General features: G+C 40.5%; 1 protein-coding gene across 2 annotated transcripts in view; it reads right to left on the reverse strand.

Annotated features, from left to right (window-relative positions):
* grm8a (glutamate receptor, metabotropic 8a) overlaps nt 1–17,611 on the reverse strand; it is a 202,315-nt gene extending 184,704 nt beyond the window's left edge. Inside the window, exons 1-2 of one of the 2 annotated variants that reach the window (XM_077499682.1) lie at nt 17,227–17,611; nt 4,796–5,552 (exon numbers count right to left, since the gene is read on the reverse strand). In XM_077499682.1, coding sequence (XP_077355808.1) covers nt 4,796–5,332 — 537 coding nt within the window. In that variant the 5' untranslated portion in view covers nt 5,333–5,552; nt 17,227–17,611. The remainder of the gene's footprint in view (nt 1–4,795; nt 5,553–17,226) is intronic. The other variant, XM_077499683.1, reaches the window with a different exon arrangement.
* Between the last annotated feature and the right edge of the window lie 2,453 nt (nt 17,612–20,064).

Below are 20,064 nucleotides of genomic sequence, written 5' to 3' on the forward strand. Positions count from 1 at the left end.
TTGAGCGAACAAAAGCAATGTATACGCGACTTATATGTTAACATCTTGCCTTGCGTGAATGAATCGTTAACAGGACGAAAAAAAAAAAAAAAGAGATTGAATACATTATTCCAGACGGACGATTAGGTGTGTGTCTCATTAGACCGCCTTTGTTAGGGGAAGGTTAGATAGCCATGGGAGCACGCCTGGAAACAAACAATAGAATCCAGACAAAGCGGGAGGGCTAATGAGTTTTCCTACTCGCTGCTGTGGCTTCATCATCATCATCATCATCATCATCATCATCAACCACTTTATGTACAGCGTCTTGACAAACGAATCAACAGTCGTTATACGCTGGGGAGAATGCCAGACATCCCGTGTCCCCTAATGACCTATAACCTGTGCAAATCAACTCAAACCAAAATTATTTTGAGGGGTTAAATGTTAATGTGATTGCCAAAGTGTGCATACCCTCTTATAAATAAGGGATGTGGCTGTGTTCTGAATTAACCAATCACATTCTAACACATTAAATGGGAGTCAGCACCCGTCTGCCACCATTTGAAGTGACTCACCCCAAATAACGTTTTAGATTTTTATTTATTTATTTATTATTATTATTATGCTATCTTTCAAAAGGTTTAAGGTAACACTGCTATTTGGAATTTGTCATTTTTTTCCATTTGTCTCGATTTTTTATGTCAATTGTAAGTATTTTGGGGGAAATATATGTGGCATATGTACTGCAAATTTCAATTCTTCATGCACAATTATTAGGTAATTGTGAAGTGTTAGGATTTACTTGAGTTTTAGTTTCTTCCTACTCATTTTCTGACCATCAGTACAGTGTTTCAGTTCAGTATATCCACCCATCCATCCATCCATTTTCTTGACCGTTTACGCCTCACAAGGGTCGCGGAGGTTGCTGCAGCCTATCTCAGATGGCTTTGGGCAGTAGGCGGGATACACCCTGAACTGGTTGCCAGCCAATCGCAGGGCAAACAACCATCCACACTCACAATCACGCCTAGGGACAATTCGGAGTGCCCAATCAACCTGCCATGCATGTCTTTGGAATGTGGGAGGAGACCAGACTACCCGGAGAAGACCCACCCAGGCAAGGGGATAACATGCAAACTCCACCCGGGAAGGCTGGATCCTGGACTCGAACCCGAGTACTCAGAACTGGGAGGCGGGCGTGCTAACCACTCTCAAAAATAACCAAGCTATGTTTTTGGAAGCTAAAGTAAAAAGCAGCAGATCATAAAGAGGAAATTCTTATGACGTGAAGCAATCTCAAAGTTGCAAGAAAGAATGTCAATCCAAGATTGTCCCTGCAAAACGCTTATAAAACCAGGAAGCTAAATTCACATCCAGCAGTCACGTGGCAGTGATACGGATGCTGATGAATTCCATGGAGTGTGACGCTCAATTCCCCGGCCAGACGGCGAGGTGAGCAGAAGGCTGACTCATGGAAGTGATCAAGAAAGATTTCTGTCGTATGTTCATTGCGTCGAGATGAGATGCACAGCAACGCAGCAGGGGGTGTGCGAGTGGAGAGCTAGAAAGGACGTGGGAAAGACTTCCCACTTGTGACTGACTTCTGCCTTGGAATGCTTGATAAACAAACATGAAATCACATAAGACAATGACACAACTAACTAGAAAGGGATTGCTGTAGGGGCACAATGCTATTTTGGTAAGTCATCATAAGTGTTTGCTTGCAGGATAACACTTTTGCACTATAAACTATCAACTGGTACATATGAAATTCTAAAATATAGTCAACTTTGTGCACCGTATATTCTATGTCTGGACCTCAGCACCTCTCTTTCTTGCTAATATACAGTATATATATATATATATATATATATATATATATATATATATGCGCTTTCTAATTCTTGACTTTCTATGTGCTCTCGTTACATAAACATTTTCCCCTTTGACGTTTTAATGCTTTTTGTGAATAATTTCCAAAAAGTCTCTTTTTATATCAAACAAGCCGCTGCTGTCGTAGCCTCGCTTTCCCCGTGAGAGGATTATTGTTAAGTTTCATCTTAAAATGTCTTGTGTCATCGCCACTGACTTTACACTGCATGCTCACCGCCAAGCACAAACTGATAAGGATAATCTCCCCAAGAGGAAACACGAAAAAAAATCTGAGATAGCATCCCCAGTGGACAGCGATAGTTGCAAGCTAATCCAAATTTGCGTCCACAGACCGAGCCTTGACGGCACTGAAGGTTCCTTAAGAATAAATCACGTCACGTTCATGAGACAAATAAACTTTGGAATGCATGAAGATGCTGATCGCAACACAGACGCTATCAAAAGAGCTTCTGGTGGTGTTTTCAAGCTGTTCTGGTACTGCCATCACTCGTACTTTGAAGAGAAGCGCCGTTTTTCACACGCCGACGTCGAGATATCGCAAGTGTGTTGTTAACTTATGGATTTGGACAACAATCTGTTGTTTGAATCACTTTCGTCTTACTGCTTTCAAAAAGCGCACAGACGCTTGCACAAGTGAGCCCGTCGGGTTGAGTGGGCGTCAAGCTGTGACTGGCACTGTCAGATTAGCAAATTTAAAATAAACGACATATGTTCCACTGCAGCGCACCGTGTCCTATGTGTGTGTATTTTCAGATGCCATTTATTCCGAGGCTAAAGCCTACCGAGAGCGATGGAATCTTGTCGTGTATAATAGCAAGAGCCATAGGCCTTGCACGTGATACAATCACTGAAAGACTCAGAACTCCCACGCAAACGCTGCTGCAACACTGTACACAAACACACTGATTGGAGACACATGAGACACATGGAGGGCTTCTCATCATACAATGCACATACACACGTACATATGCTCGCAAACAAGGCTGTAAATCGTATTAGGCAAATGAGCGCCTGGCGCTGGAGAGTCGTCTCCGTTTGCTTATTGTGACAGATCCTGGCTTAAAACGCACTTGTGTTTAATATGCAAATCTCGGTGTCAAAAAGCGCCAGATAGTTGCTCGCAAGTGTGATAGTGGGAAGAATGCATGCGGCAGCATTAGCAAAAGAGATGGCAGGCGGGTATGGAAGTGAAATGTCATGGACGACACAAAAATTGAATTGTGATGAGTATTTATCTCAACCCTTATCCACAACAACACTTGCTTGACCTCCATAATTGATAGCAATGTTCTCATGGCGCAGTTGAGGCCTTGCAAAATGCTCTCCAGCAAGTGCCCCACAAAAGAAGCGACGCTCAATTAGGCCCACTTGCCATGAACAAAGGGATGCCCACGTGCTTGCAAACCTGTTAAGAGGCTGTTGACACATCTCAGCCATATTTGAGTGAACGTTGGGCTGCCATGTTTGTTTGGGAGATCGTACAACGAATGAACATCTCATATAACGCATCCAAGCCTACCCGAGTTGACTTATGGCAAAAGGCGGGTAACACCCTGGATTGGTAGCCGGTCAATTGTAGCATGGAAAACAGACTCAAAGCTAACCAAATGGACAGTGGAAAAGAACCAATCAGCGGAGAGACAAAGTTACTACTTCTCGGCACTTCCTACGTGTTTTGACCAAGTGTAGTTGCCGTGGTTAGCTAACAAATATAGCCAACATTCTGCACACCATTGAAGCCTGTATGTTGTGCTTCTCCTAGTCTGGTCAATGGCATTTTCACGTTATTGACGATGACGAAAATGCCTCGGAGGAATCATTGTATTCAATTTAGGCAGCCTTTAACGAGTGGCTTCACTTCTCGCGATAGCGAGTAAGCATCATTGATAGTCCATTTCTATACAAGTCTGTGATCTTGACACACATCTTTTTAAATAAATGCTGCTGGTGTCATCAGCTGCTGGGGGTTTAATTAATGACTATGTGAGTTTAATGCTAAAGGAAACAAACTATCGTCTCTCCCAGACTCCGTTTTGAATTGACATCCGCCGCCGATGAGTGACATTTGGGCAGAGAGAATACGTCACAGCAAATGAACGAATTTGATTGCACGCACGGTTCGTTTTGATGGCAGCCTTTCCAGACCCACTTGCTTTCTTTCAAGGCTTTGCCAGGCTAGGTCAATTGTCGAGCACAGATTAAAAAAAAATAATAATAACCATTCACACTATATTCTACAGACAATAAAAAGCAGCAGACCTGGACCCGTAAAGTTCCAGGATTGCTGTCACATAATATAATTCAAGCTACAAGCTTTTTCCTTCTTGAGGGCCAAAAGATGCTTTGCGAAGTTGATACGTGTACTCGTGACTGCCACCTCTGGCCTGTGTCAAAGGGGAAAAACTTGCAGTTTACAGTTTAGATTTGAAAAAAAATCTTCAATGACTTAAAAAAAGAAAAAAAAGAAAAAAACCTTGGAAAGCTTCATTGCTAAAAGGAAAAAGCCGAATGACACAAAAGAGAGGAGACAAAATCAGCAATCCTATTAAAAATACTGGTTAACCGCTACAGGTGGTTCTCACGCACAGAGCCAAATCTACCCCCCCCCCCCCCCCAAAAAAAAAAAGCACTAAATACCTTGCTTCCATATCCAACATCCTAGCGTTCCAAAGAGGGATTTTTTTTTTCCTTTTCAATAACAGTGACGAAAGGAAAATTGCAGAGTAGACTGGACATAAGTAAGACTCTTGAGCTGCCACTATGCCCCAAGATGTGCAGCGCTCCCACCAATCACTACATTCCAACGTCTCATTCATCTACTAATGGAGCGGCAGTCTTCCATCAACATGAGATACAAACTCAGAACTGTCAGTCAGATGTGACAAGTGCAGCCAGATGAAAACAGGATGGCCTCACTTACCTTAAAGAGGCGCAGGATGTTGGCCACCATGATGGACACAGAGCTGGCGGCCGCGCCGATCACGCCCACGATTTTATCCGGCTTGGTGAAGATGGGCGGGTCTCCGTTGGCGCAGCGCACGTCCGAGCCGTCCCTCTCGATGAGGGCCTGCACGAAGGTCAGCGACTGTTCCAGGGCGTACGTGTCCCTGGAGCAGGTGTCTAAGATCCGCGCGCCCAGCGTGATGTTGGGCAGCAGCTCGGGGTCCTTGTTGATCAGGTCGATGGCGAACATCATGGCCTCCAGCCGGTGGATGCCCTTCTCCTTCTTGAGGTCCCCGCAGGGCGTGCCGCGGTCACCCCGAGAGTGCACCGGAAACAGACCGCCAAGGATGATGTCGCCGTCCAGCCGGATGGAGTGGGCGTACTCCGGCGCGCCCTGGGGGTCGATGGGGAGTCGATGGGGCCGGGCGACGGGAAGGAGGCAAGCGGACGAGACGGCCAGCAGGATTAAGACCGCGGGGTTGGACTGGGGCTGAGGGTTAAATTGAGGCTCCATGATTGGGGGGGCTCTTGGGAGGGTTAAGTACTCCAAATGTAAGGGGGCTTCTACTGGTTGGCAAGGGAGGGGGGAAGGAGCCAACGGGTAAATCTAGCTGAGCCCCATGAGTGAGTCATATTCCGAATGAGACGCATCTACAGAGGACGACGGTTGACCTTCTTTCCCCCAATAATCTCTCTTGAAGGAGACCATCCACTGGTCACATGTTCAGTCGAGCCTGGCGGGAGACATAGAAGAAGAACTCAACTCAACTTTATTTACAAAGCACTTTAAAACAAGCATTTCTGTGTACAAAGTGCTGAACATGAAACAGAAATTGATCATGCAGTAAAGAATAAGGTAAGAAAAACAAGAACAAGAACAAAGCAAACATTTTAAGTGAGTAGGCATATACATTTTTTTTGTATACAAGTAAATAAAGTTTCCTCTAGACAGGACAAAAGTGGCATCAATGAGAAAGCGTCCTTTTTACTAAGTGGGACATAGCGCTGACTGTCATCCGCATAGCAATGAAAAGAAATCCCATGTTTTCTTAGGATAGAGCCCAAGGGCAGTGAAAACAATGGGGCCCCAAGATAGAACCTTGTGGAACACCATATGGCAGTGGGGCAGTGCGGGACTCTGAGCATCCAAAGTTAACACAGAATCTTCTGTCAGCCAAGTAACAAGAAAAAGAAGAAGAAGAAGAAGGTCCTAATGCTGCTGTCAAGTCTTGGCACTAGTTATGAGGTTTGACCACCACCGAGTTTGTGGTTGTGAGACCGTTTCACAAACCTGCCTTCACTTCCTGTAGCAAATCCATGCCCAATGTGAAATTTCCAACTTTCTATATTTCTGTATGACATCACATGCTATAACGTTGGTGTACAGCAGGGTTCACCAGTTCCGGTCCTCGAGGTCCGGAGTGCTGCAGGTTTTTAGATGTTTTTTTTCGGCTGGGTTCAGACTGCAGACATATCTGACTCCAATCGGATTCCTCCAGACTGTTTTTAACAAGTGTCCAAATCCGATCTGGCCCTGTTCAGAGCCACATTATTGACCCATCTGACAGGTTGCTTTTACATCGACGTCAAATCGAGGCGGTACCCAGGGCATGTAGCTTTTGACATCATTGTGACGCTGTTTACCGCTCCGTACTTCCTGTTCCTCGCAAGCGCGTTCAGCGGTTTTCTTTTATTTTTCTTTATTTTTCTTCTTTTCTTTTTAACGACCATATGTCTATGGCTATGACCACTATTTAGCTATTTCCGGCTGTGCATATGAAGATCTGATGGTGTGAGGAGTTGACAGGGCGGTGGAGCCATCAAGGCGCTTGACTACCAAGCAAGTCGGCAGCGAACCGATTGGATATTGACAGTGCTGGTGCATTGGGTTTATACGCATAGAGTGACATCACAGACAGTCAAATCCGTTTTGAGTGTTTCGAGCTGATCAGACTGAGACGCATCCTGTCCAAATCAAATATGAAACTTACCTCCCGCATATGGTTTCAATCCGTCCCGCAAAAATTGGACTTCATGTGCTTTATGACTGTCCACATTCAATCTGGATGGGCTAAAAATCGGATTTGGCTGCCAGTCTGAACAAGGAATTAGTACCAACACACCTGATATGAAAGATCAGGATCGTTATCAGGCATGCTGATCAGCTGATGATATGAATCAGGTGTGCTAGTGGGCGGAAACATCTAAAACCTGCAGGACTCCAGACCTTGCGGACCGGAATTGGTAAACCCTGGACTGTATAGTTAAACACCACTAAATTGCAGTGGGATAAGGATGGAGCCCTGATGCAAGTAGCAAAAATTCCATGAGTAACTGACTCCTCCCCTAAATAGGCTCATTATCTATAGATGCCATAAAATGGCACCAAAGCACTATTTTTTATAAATGAAGCTACTCAACTCACTTCATCATAGTTTCTTGGCTCTAAGATGCCACATGATGGCACCAAACTAATACTTTTATTGCTTTGACATAAGGCTTTAAAACTAGCAGTTTAGACACTATTAACTCATTTGCTCCCAAAAACGTATTCATACGGTCTATTTTAAATATTATCATGGTCCCAAAGACATATTTATACGTTTTATGGGTTTTATATGCTAGAGCATACAGAAGGCTTTGTTGCAGCCTCTGAACTGAAGAGAATGCTTGAAGCAACGGTAGTTATTACAAAAACAGCCAGCCGGTGGCAACAGAGTATAAGAGATCAACCAGGGCCATGTTAGAGAGTGAATTAGGTTGCTGCAGTGGAAATGGCTGGGAGTGTATGAGTTAAAAAAAATATTTATTTTTTTTTTTACAAAAATAATTATGTAAATTGAGATCAGATGATGTGAAAAAAATATATGGTGCTTTTTTTTTTTTTTGCCAGCCTTACAAAGAATGAAATGACATGCGAACGCCAAATATGAATATGTGGCTTTTGGAACTCAGCATAAGCACCAGGGTCATGTGACCACTGGTCTGCCACAGGGATGCGCACTCCACCACACGTGCACGTAAAGGCACTGGAGCACATGAAGACACGACGCCGCTGGCGAAAAATCGCCTGTTTCCAAAACTGTCTCTGCCATTCCATAGTTAAGAAACGGCCAACAACTCAGATTATCTCGCCGCGCGCTCGTGAGGTTGAGGATTACACCAGATGGTCTTGCACCTGTTCAATCCAAAACGTAAGATTTAATGTGGCAACGTGTTTCCATTGGCAGCCACGACTCACGAGAAGGAGCTCGCACCTCCCCGTCCCTGCGAGGAAGTCATAATATCTGGCATCACGCCGCTGTGGCTGGGTAGTGGCTGGCACTGAAAATTGCTTGTGACAAAGCGGCTGGCTCCTACATGACACGAGTGCTAATATGCTTTCATGAGCCCGGGCCCGTGGGAGTTATTCTCCTTTTTTTTAGTATTTTTTATTTTTATTTTATTTTTTTTATTTTTTTTGCGGCCCTGATCCACAGTCGCTTATTTTATTTATTGCACAGACATGGTTTAAAAGGTGGGCCGCCATTGATGTGTTAAGTGTTTAATTCACTACTTTCGCCAGCCTCAAACACAGCTGTCGATTCTATTTGGGGAAATTGATTAGTGCTCCGCCCGCTATATGGCAGCTCTTGGTTCAAATGCCAGATTTTTAAGGGGTTGTACTTGATGCTAGAGGTGGTTTAGTTTCAGATTGGCTCTTTTATGCACTGCTGCAGTTTGGTAAAATAGATAACAAGTATGTCAGAGCAGAGCAGGCAAAGGCTGACTTGCTCCGCCTCCCGCTCTCCCTCCTCCCCTTCTGTGTTTCGATCCGTGTGCCGTCACGTGACTTAGCATCTCATCTTTGTTGCCTGAAAGCATTCAGCATTGTACTTAAAAAATAATTTGTTTTGTATGTCAATTTATGTTTTACATTTGCTGTGTGATAATCGTTAACATATTTTTGATTTTGGTTAAAAAAAAAAAAATCCTCAAAAGAAGTGGTATTCAGGCAGAATTTTATATGTTTTGTATTTGTAGTTTCTAAACATTATGTGATAAGTAATTTATTTTTTTGATGAAGTAATATATATATATATATATATATATATATATATATATATATATATATATATATATATATATATATATATATATATATATATAATTATGGTGGTATTCTTTCTGAAAAGAAATAGATAAAGTAATTTCTATTTATCAACAGTTTGTCGTAACTCATTCACTTACAGCCATTTTCACTTTTCACTGAAGGAACCCCCTTAACTCCCGACTGTTTTTAGTGGATTTTGACTGATTTTGCTCACAGAATATTGTGTTCTATTGCTATAAAAACATGCAACATGCCAAAAGAAAGATTAGAGTCTCTTCTTTCATCAGGTTAAAAAAAAAAAAAAAAAAAAAAAAAAAAGGATGTTTCTATCTGTTTCCGTTTGGCAGCAATCAGCATTAGTATATAGCTAATTTTCAAAAAATACCTTCAACCGTTCTCTTCAGTTCAGAGGCTGCGACAAAGGCTTCTGTATGCTCTTGCATAAAAAAAAAAAAAAAAAAAAAAAAAAAAAAAAAAACGTAAAAATACGTCTTTGGGACATGGTGATATTTCAAATAGAACGTATTTATACGTTTTGGGGAGTAAATTAGTTAATTTTGTTCTTTGTTTAAAAAGGAAACAACACAAAAACACTTAAAGGTTGAAAATTGATTGTGAGCAATTTGATGATACAGCTACCATAATTTAAAAAAAACAACTAAATAATTATACACCATAATTTTCAAAAAGTATCGATATCAGCAATATCGATACTTGTATTACTTGTATCGGATCAATACCAAAATTTGCTATATTGCACACCGCAGCATTACTGTACATCTTCGGATAAACTTTCAGCTCGACCACCTGAATTGAATTGCACCAAAGGCCACTTGGTGTGTTATGATGACATCATTTCATCATCTTCAATCCGCATTCTTTATCGGATTTGTCCCCTTTACCTCATTAGTGACATGCTTAGCTTTTACAGGCACCCTAGAACGTACAAAACAAGCAACTAATTAGCTTTGTAGCTGCGACACAAACAGCCAAGTAGAAAAAAAACCCCAGTCTTACTAGAAAAAGAAATAGCTGGGCCTGTTTTGCTTTTACTGCCCGCAGAGAGTGAATGAATGATAAATGATTGTTGGATCGCCACTCATAGCCCCGCACGCTGCCAATGCTAAGCTAATTAGCCGCTTAATTAGAGAGGCAGCGCTGGTCTCGGAGCCAAAGAAGTGAATGGATGTGCCATTTTCTCACCCCAAAGTAGCGTCAATGCGAAATGGACAAGGAGAAATGCCGGCAAATCCAATGAGCTCGTGTCCTTGCTGATAATAACAAACAACACCCCCTGAAGTGGGACCCAGACACACACAAAAAACTAGAGGCCATTGCAAAACATTTGTAATTCGCTCTAGATGCCACAAGATGGAAAAGTTAGTAGGTAAGGCTGTGGCTACTATATCAAATAGAGCTCCTCAACTGGGTTCAACATAGTTTTCAGAATCAATATTTGTCAGTGTTTCAGAAGAACGCAAGTGCCATTTATGGGCGCACGCTGTTACAATAATATAGCCAACTCATGAGTGCATCATTGCCAACAGCTGGACTGGATTTTTAGAAGTAATTGGTAGATTTACTTGTGGAAAATGTCAAATTTGAGGGGCAAAATGGAATCATCCAGGGGGAGTCTGACAGTCAGTTTTGATATTAGGAAATGGGCATGGCTTTGAACTGAGCACAAAAACAGCTACATGTTTTTATTAAACCAACAAACAGAGGATATATTGCTAAAGTGTTTGTGGTGGTAAAAAAACAAACAAAAAAACATCCGTTTTGCAACCTTAAGTCAGCCGCCGCACATTTGTATTTATCTGCCATCTTCCGCCATCTAGTGTAAGAATGTTAAATTGTTCCGTTGGTCACTCTTCATTAGACTGGAAAGCAGGCTCCATAAAAATGTGCATTTAGCGCTTCTCCCTTATCGGTGACATTTTTGCTGGAGAGCAGTGAATGACAGAAAATTAAATGAAAACGACACAGTTGCTGCTCGGGGCCCTAATGACATTCACAAGCAAAGCAGAGAAAACAAAAGTATCTTACAAAAACAAACATTGATAACGTTAAAACACATTAACACATTTAACGCCATTGTTCGCCCATTCATATTAAATCTGTGATCTTGACACATCTTCTATTGAAATAAATGCTTCCAGTTTAGCTGCTGTTTTTTTTTTTTTTTTTAATTAATGGTTATGTCTTTCTGGTCTTTTAAAACGGAGTTTAATGCTGAAGGATCGTCTCTCCTGTGTGCCATCTTGAATGGACCTCTGCTGCCGAAGAATGACATTTCTTTCAAAAAATACGTCACAGCAAATCAACTAATTTGATTGCACGGTTTAAAGCGAGAAAAAAAATGGTAGCCTTGCAAGGAGTACTCATTGCTGACATCGATTGAACAAAGACCGTTTTTCATGCTCATATTACTTTAGTGCCATCAGGTGGCATCTTGGTGTAAAGGAAACAAATTTGAAGTGAGTTGAGGCGTTTCGCTTTCACAAAAGCGACGAGGATGGAACGTTTGTAAGCATGAAACAAAACAGTGGGAAAGCTTTCCCAAAGCGACTAGGATGGAGCATGTATTTTTCCACTGCTTTGTTTACACGTCGCTTTTGTTCACATGGAAGATGACCCGGAAGTGTTTACGGCGCAGCGAAGGTGACATGGCAGGCGAAAAAAACAACTTTACGTTCCCTCGCAAAACAACTTTGCGTTCGAACGAAATGATTGTTTTGCGAGGGAATGCAAAGTTGTTTTTTCCTACCATGTTACCTTAGGGGCTCCGTATTGGCCTGACTAAAACTAGACTAAAATGCGACAGTTTTTGTTGACTAAAACAAGACGAATAAAATTACGTTTTCTTGGACTAAAATAAAGACTAAAATTATTTATAGTTGATTAAAAATGGACTCACTAAAAATGGGATGAGGTTGACTAACTATGCTAACTGACTAAAATTGGACGAAAACTAAAACTAAATTTAAAAATGGCAGCCAAAATTAACACTAACTGCAAGTGAGATTCTTGCTTTGATATAGCCGGCCGGGTAAGTACACTGGTGAGAGACACGATGATGCAATTTTTCAGGACTTCACCGTCAACTTCTTCAGGCCAATGCGACGTGTGAGGCCACTTTGCAAGTGTGCCCAATTTCATCTTGAGGGCCCCTAATAGGTTTTACGACTCCAGTCGCAGCATGAACGTCTCCCTCTCTCTTTTGTGGATCCAGCTGAGCTCTAATTCAATTGTGTCCCAATTAATTCATCACTTCCTCGCCTCCAAATGGAATTAGGTCAAAGCCACGACAGTGCATAACGCAAGGCGAGCGGCCTTGCCGTGATTAAGAAGCTGGCTTTATGTAGGTTGTCGACATCTGCTAGCGCAGTGCAATTTTAGCCCATTCGTGATATTGTTTATTCAACACTTTCCTCTGAGGAGGGGGCCGACGCGGGTCAAACCGCTTGATCATCTGCCGCTTGGCTCTTTGGCGTGTTTTATTATGGGAGAGTCGGGGACCAAAAAGTCGGGATGACGAGATCATCCTATCCTGAATTGTAATGTTAGCGTCAGCGTGCCAAACTCGCCCCATGTCAGCTGAAACCAAAATAATGACAAATAAAATTAATGCAGAGTATTTTTTGCAGACAGACACTTTTCCCCCCCTGATAAAAAGAGAAAATACATTCATGGATATATATATATATATCAGTATTGTAGAAACTTTCTGTAACCACTATCACTCAAAAAGTGTGCAACGGATTTTGATTCAGTTTGATTCGTAGCTTTGGAATAACCCAAGGAAAGGAACGATACAGATATCGATATTATCAATATCTAGTCAGTATCGATATTGGGTCGATATTGGCACTAAAATATCGACCTAGTACTGTAATTTAGTTTCAGTTTGGCTCTTTCATGCACTGCTGTGATTTGGTCAAACAGAAAACGGGCACGTCACAATAGTGTTTCGATCGGGTGCCATCATGTGACTTCGTATCTCATCTTTGGAGTTGATTGCATGAACACATACAGTATTGTACTTGAAATTGTTTTTTGGGGGTATGTTGTTTTGTAATTTATATTTGTTGTTGCGTGATAATCTTTAACATCTTGTTTATTTGGGTTGAAAAAGAAGTGTTGAAGGCAGCATTTTTAATACATTTTTGTATTTGTGGTTTCTGAACAGTATATGATGAAGTATTTTTGTTTTATATTTCTTTTCATATGATCACTTTATGCACTTCCTCGGGAAACATTAATAAAGTATTTTCGATTTATCAATTAACTTTGTCCTATTTTTGTCCTTAAAAAAAAACAACTCAAAGGTTAAAATTTGATTGAGAATAAGCAATTCAATGATACAGCTACCTTTTTTTTAATTATTAAAATAAAGAGGATAATTTTCAAAAAGTATCTATTGCTATCCGCGATACTGGCCCTGTATTTACTTTGTATCGGATCGATATCAAAATTTGCAGTATCGCACATCACTCAATGATTGCTGAATTCTCATAAAAGTGAGACAAATTATGGTATAGTGACTTTGAGTGAATTTCATGTTTCCGGAGAAACAAACAAAATTACTCATGTGGAGCTTTTTAAAATCATAATATTTGTTAATACCGTAACTCAAAACATTTATGACTGATTTGAGTGAAATTTGGTTATATATTTAAAATAACTCAAGGAAGGATTGGCTACCTTTTGACTGATGAAATTAGAATAGCAAAATTGAACAACTGCTAATTGTTTTCTCGATTAAAAACAAAAATTAGAGATGTTTGGTATTGCTGTTTATGATTTGTATTTATTTATTTATTATTTATTTTTTATGTTATTATTTAGTATTCATCAATAACATGTAGCAGTAGTACATAAAATTTCCCCTCCAAAAAACATGACAGATGATTTTACAGCAAGCCCTTCCTTCCAATTGCCCGACATTAAACGCATTTTCTGTTCTTCTCATTTGTACATCCTGCTGGTAAAAACGGCCACAATACGTCCATTATCAATACCTGGCGTCTGTACTCGCCCATCCCTAATTTAAAAAATGAATTTGATTCGGATGACGTACGTTTGGAAATATCTCAAGGAAGAGATTGACTTGACTTTTCATCAGTGGCAGCCTTGGTTGTTTCCCTTGTTTGTACTCCTCTCCTTAAACCTGAAATACTCCCTCGAGTCCCTTTGAGTCAATTTCAATTTTGTTTCTACATGTAGATTTGACAAAAGGCGTTTTTTGTTTTCCCTTTTGGAGGTTTAAAAAAAAAAAAAGAAAACGAGGGGGGGGGCAAGGGTGTGTGATTGCTCCTCTTCATGGGACTGGCAGTGGCGAGTTGTGTTTCCACTCCAGCTTGTCCCCTTTCATTCCCGCTGCGGTCTCCTCGACACTCCTTCACTGCTTCCCGACGCCCCCCACCCGACCTCCCCCCTCGCCTTCCTCATTTTATTTACACCCTCCCTCCCGTTCGTCCCCACCTCCACCTCCTACATCATCATTCCGTCACTTTATGCAGGCCTCCAGAGGGGGGTTGAAACTGCTCTTTTCAAGAAGTGACAGTCCTCTTATTTTTTTCTTTTTTTTTAAGGAGCATTGCAATGTTATCCCCCCTTTCATCGTTTAATAGTACATTTCTGTTCACCCTAACTTGCTGCAAATCCTTCCCAGCTTCACATATTGGCATTGCCGATCCATTATTTTATTTCTGAGGCCCCAAAATATCTCATAAAACACTGACTAATAAAGTTATTCCCATTTACAGTGATAATTATTTAGACTTTCGTCACATGCTTAAAAACACATTCAAATGAGGAACTCATTCACTCCCAGCAGCCATTTTCACTAGGGATGCACGATAATGCTATTTTCAACCAATGCCGATAAAGTAACCGTTTAGAAAGTGCCGATGTCGATAACCAATAAGTAAGCCAATAACTGTTTGCAAAATTAACTTGAATACAATTGAAATCAAACTGGTCAATAATTGCCAATAATTATCGGCAAATTTCTTTATCTGGTTTATCTGTATGAAATCAAATTGGTTGATAATTGCCGATAATTTTCGGCAAATTTCTTTATTATCTGGTATCCCTGTGTGCTGCCAAATTGGTCGATAAATGCCGATAATTATCGGCGGATTTCTCTATTATCTAGTTTATCTGTTTGTCGTTAAATAGGTCGATAATTGCCGATAATTATCGGCACATATCTTTATTATGTGGTTTATCTGTAAGAAATCAAATAGGTTGATAATTGCCGATAATTATCGGCCACCGATATTATCGTGCATCCCTAATTTTCACTGAAGCAAAACCCAGCTGTTTTACTGGATTTGGACTGATTTTGCAAGGCCCACATTGTGTCATATTGCGATAAAAACTTGGAACCTGCCAAAAGAAAGATTTGAGTCTCTTTCACTGGGAAAATAAGTATATTACCATCCATTTTGCGTTTCATCATGATTCACAAATCTGTTGAAAACTGTGGAGAAATCAGCTTGTTTTCAACATGACCCTGGTTGATCTCTTATACTCTGCTGCCACCTGCTGATCGTTTTTGTAATAACTAGTATTGCCTCAAGCATTTGCTTCAGTTCAGAGGCTGCATCAAAGCCTTCTGTATGCTCTAGCATAAAAAAAACAAAACAAATATTCACTTCTAAAACAATGGACGAGTCAAACTTATTCCACGTGCAGAATTGACTCAGGTAACAATTAGCAAAACTTGATGACGCACTGTGAGGAAAATGAAGCAAGAGAAGGCACAAAACGGTTTTATCATCAGGTTTCCAAACTCCCCGATTGACCCCAAAAATACTGAACGTGTCAAGCCACCCCCAAATAAACATAAACAAGTTATTTAATTTGATTTATCATCATTTTAAAAATTCAAACGTTGAAAATCAGCTACATCGTGAAAATGAGGTGTATTTATTGTAAATGAATACACGCTTGTCTTCTGGATGATTAAAAACTGTTCTTAAGTTGTTCTATCCAAACGTTATGGTGAGTTGTAATTATGCAGAAGTGGCTTTCTGCTGAATGGATTGTTTACAAGAAATGTTTATGTTTAGTGGACTGGACTGCTTTTTACAGTAATTCATAATATAAGGGTGTTTTGATTCTTATAAGAATCGACACTCTCATTTACTACAAATCAGAATCAATGTAAAATGTCCCCAAATCGATTTTATTTAAATTATTTTATTCTGTCTCGCCCTTGCTAAGCTAATTAGCCGCTCTTCACGTTGTACACGATTTGGGCAATTAGGGGCAGTGTGGCTTAAAACTTAATAAATGTACAAATAAATAAATAAATAAATACATAAAATAAATTTAAAAAAATTTGTAATGTCCCCCATTTGTCATTCTGTCTTGCCAACCAGACTGGAGTAGATCATGACGATTCTTTGCACATCGATAGATTGAAGCAGAAATCATTGTCAATCAAATCGATTCTGAATCGAATCGTGAAATGGTCAAAGATTCTCAGCTCTAGTTTCTAAATACATAATTGTGGTATTTAAGTTGTGCATATGAATATTTTTTTTTTTTTTTACAATCTATGAATGTTAAGTCTACATTAAAACATTTACGTCATTGTTGTTTGAACATTTTGCAGAGGATTGTTTTAGAATAAATTAAACCTTTAAATAAATGTTTGTTGGGTTTATTATTTTGATTAAAATCGAAATAATCTAGAATGACTGAAAAAAAAGAATTTATTTTTGTTGTCATATCGCTCAGCTCTATTGGATTTTTATTTTTTCCTAAAATCGCTGATCGGGGATTGTGATCGTCTCCAAAAATCCTGATCATGTAAACAAGTGACAACGAACTTGCATAACAGCCACAGCCATGACACTCCTGCCAGTAGTAGTAGATAGTGTTGATTCACTTATTTGATATAAATATTCACAAATGATTTGAAGGACTTTAACCTAATTAAGAAAATTGTGTTTTTGGAAAATCCTATTTTTTAGTTTACACTACCGATTCGACACACAAAAAAAAATACAAGCTACCAGCATTCATCCTTAACATGGAGGGGATAATGTGATGAAAAATGGAAACTACTTGCCCACAAGCTCATTATGCAGCTCATATAGGTTCCCATACGGCTCTGCTTGCAGTCTCATCGAATGAGACACTGCCATCCACTGTGAAAGCTGAGGAAATACCACTGCAATAACCCTCTGAGGGGATGCTTTATTGTGCATGGGCTTCTGTTACCCACGCAATACGCAAGGGATGGAAATGTCACTGGTGGAATGTGAACAGGAGGAAGAAAAAAAACGTTTAAAAAATACCTTCAAGTCTTCAGAGAGTGGAAGATGACTGTCTCCTCCTTGAGTGGACCCCCAGTCTCCTCCCGTGCGGGGGTCCCTTCCCCACAAAAAAAGAAAAAAAAGACGCAAAAAGATAGCAGTCCTCCTTTTAGTATATCCTTCTTCACGATAATTTTTTTAAAAGGGAAAAAAATGAGGAAAAAAAAAGCCCACGAGTGAAGACGCCGGAGTGGTGATTAAATGTTGGCGGAAGTGCTCCTGGCTTGTGTTTACAGGTGAATATTGAACCAAACACCGCCGCGTCCGTGGGACAACAGCGCGCAGCTGCCTCAATCAAGCGGACCCCCAAAAACCCGCACGCGCACGCGCGCCCACGAGAAGGTAGAGGGAGAACGTGCGCGCGACTACTGGTAGGGGGAGAGAGAGAGAGAGAGAGGGGGGGGGGGGGGGGGGCTAGTACGTCACGACACGTCAATAAAAACAAAACACCTGCATTCGCGTGGTGCGTCAACAGCTGGGCGACTAATTGCAGCGCATGAACGTTAATCAAGTTTCGTGCAAAGCGATATCGATCCGGATTGATTGGTGGTGGTTAGACAGTAAACGGGAGAGTTCATTGAAATTTTACACAGGCGCGTCAGTCGTCAGATTCGCTCAATTGATTGCCTCAACTTGTGTCAATTTTTTTCCGACAACGCCCATCGATTACCATTAGCACCGCCCATCGCGAGAAACACAAGCGTCATAGATGCTATGTGGCGGGAGTGGAATTAAAATAAATGAAGCGCATCCCATCTGCGCTGTAATAACAATTTGATCAGCCGCGAGGAACGCCATTGGAGCTGCCCCACGGGGGTTCGCTCGTGTGTCGATTGGAGGGAGGGGAGACATTTGAAGGGGGGGAGTGCAACATGTCCAATTTGATGGCTGGGATTTGGCCGCAGCGCCAGTTGGAGGGAGAAACATAGAGCAATGGCGTCATCTTCAGGCCAAGTGGCATCATTGCAACAAATGCTGCCACTTTTGTTGCATTTATTTTATTTTTTCATGAAGGCAAGTTTATTTCTAGAGCACATTTCATATACAAGGCAACTCAATGTGATTTATACAAGACAAGAAGGTAAGTCAAGCTCGCCGTCACGTCACGACGTGGGCCAACTTCAAAGTAAAAGCTTACGAAGACTATTTGCATTGCCGTTAATGTATTTAATTGGTCAACTTTTGTCAAGTAGAAGTTAGCCTGAGCGTAGGCGGCGTGTTACGTTGAGTACATTTCCTGCTAGCTTGGATGACGGCATCGGGACAAGAGGGAGAGATCATTTGAGGACTCATTTCACTCCAAATTTTTCCCAAGCACTCAACTTTATAGTGAATGTAGAGTGGACTGATCATGCTGCTTTCCTGCGGATGTGCACATTGCACAGTCCCCCCCCAATCCGGACCCGGAAGCCTGAACCGAACCGATCCTGGATCAATGATGACCCATATTGCACCACTAACACTTACATATTTACTATCATCTAGATAACAGGAACGTTGGTGCTTGCTTACCTGTTTGGAGCTAAATACGAAGTAGAGGTGGGAGGGGTGAAATGGAACAAACCATTTTTTATTTATTTATTTTTTAAGCAAAAGGGGGTGTGTACTGTATTTTTGTCACTAAATAATTACGCTTTCACTGAGTAGCCGATTGTATGATTTTATTTTATTTTTACTTTTTTATATACTTTGTTAAAAACAACTCATGGTATATTAAAACAATAAATATACCTGTGCCTACGGAATCAATTTTCCTCACTTTGAAACAACAGGTGAACGCTTAAAAAAAAAAAAAAAAATACACGTGAACACTAGGGCATATTTTAAATGGTTTAAATCGCAGCTACGAGCGTGTTAGCATTTTTTCCAGTATTGTTTTGACAACGTTAAAATCAGGTATTACGATTGCAATTATACTTTTCTTTTTTTTTTTTTTTTAAATGACAAATTATATATTATACACCGCTTGAACCATGTTGCGTAAAGAGAGCAAGCCATTTTAAATGTTTGGTCAATAATTTGGAAAAATAACACCGGCACTTGCGCAGTGACCCAAAAAGTTAGTTTTTTTGGGCGGGGGCTCAGGTGCTGGAAGGGTAGAGAATCCAAATACAGTAAGTGTGGGGGGTGAAGCTGGTTTGCTGGATGTCAAAAATAAATAATTTATGTCCAAAAGAAAAAAACAAACAAAAGGCAGACAAGGAACTTAAGAGTCACAACTACTCAACTATCAAAAGACCGAAAGCAGATTGAAAATAACAAACAAAACACACGATCAAGACTGAAGAACGCAAACGAATGATCCTACATACTGCAGGGAACTAAAAATAGAAGCAAACTAACGAGACAAAGTGGTAGAGGGTGCTGATTGGATGACGAGCATAATGACAACAAGGACACGTGACAACTAAGACCTAACCAAACAAAGTGTAATTAGTAAAATAAAAACTGCACAAATAATTTAAAACGTAAAAAGAAAAATTTCTTCTAGTCCAAACTTACATTTGAACCTCATGTACAAAATGTTAAATTTTAAACCAATTTAAAACGTAAAAAGAAAATTTTCTTCTAGTCCAAACTTACATTTGAACCTCATGTACAAAATGTTCAATTTTAAACCAAATGCAATGTATTATTTTTTTTTTGTTCATCCATCCAGCCAGTTCTATTTGATTTCCACACAATGTATACACAACGGAGGAATATTAATACTTAAAATTCCTGACATCAGAAAATGATCTGACTGTCAGAAAATCAACAAAGCTTTATCATCCAACAGGAAATGACAAGGCAAAGGAGAAAATGTAAAATGTGAGCAAA

Source organism: Festucalex cinctus, chromosome 16 (assembly GCF_051991245.1).
Source record: "Festucalex cinctus isolate MCC-2025b chromosome 16, RoL_Fcin_1.0, whole genome shotgun sequence".
NCBI classification, from domain to species: domain Eukaryota; kingdom Metazoa; phylum Chordata; class Actinopteri; order Syngnathiformes; family Syngnathidae; genus Festucalex; species Festucalex cinctus.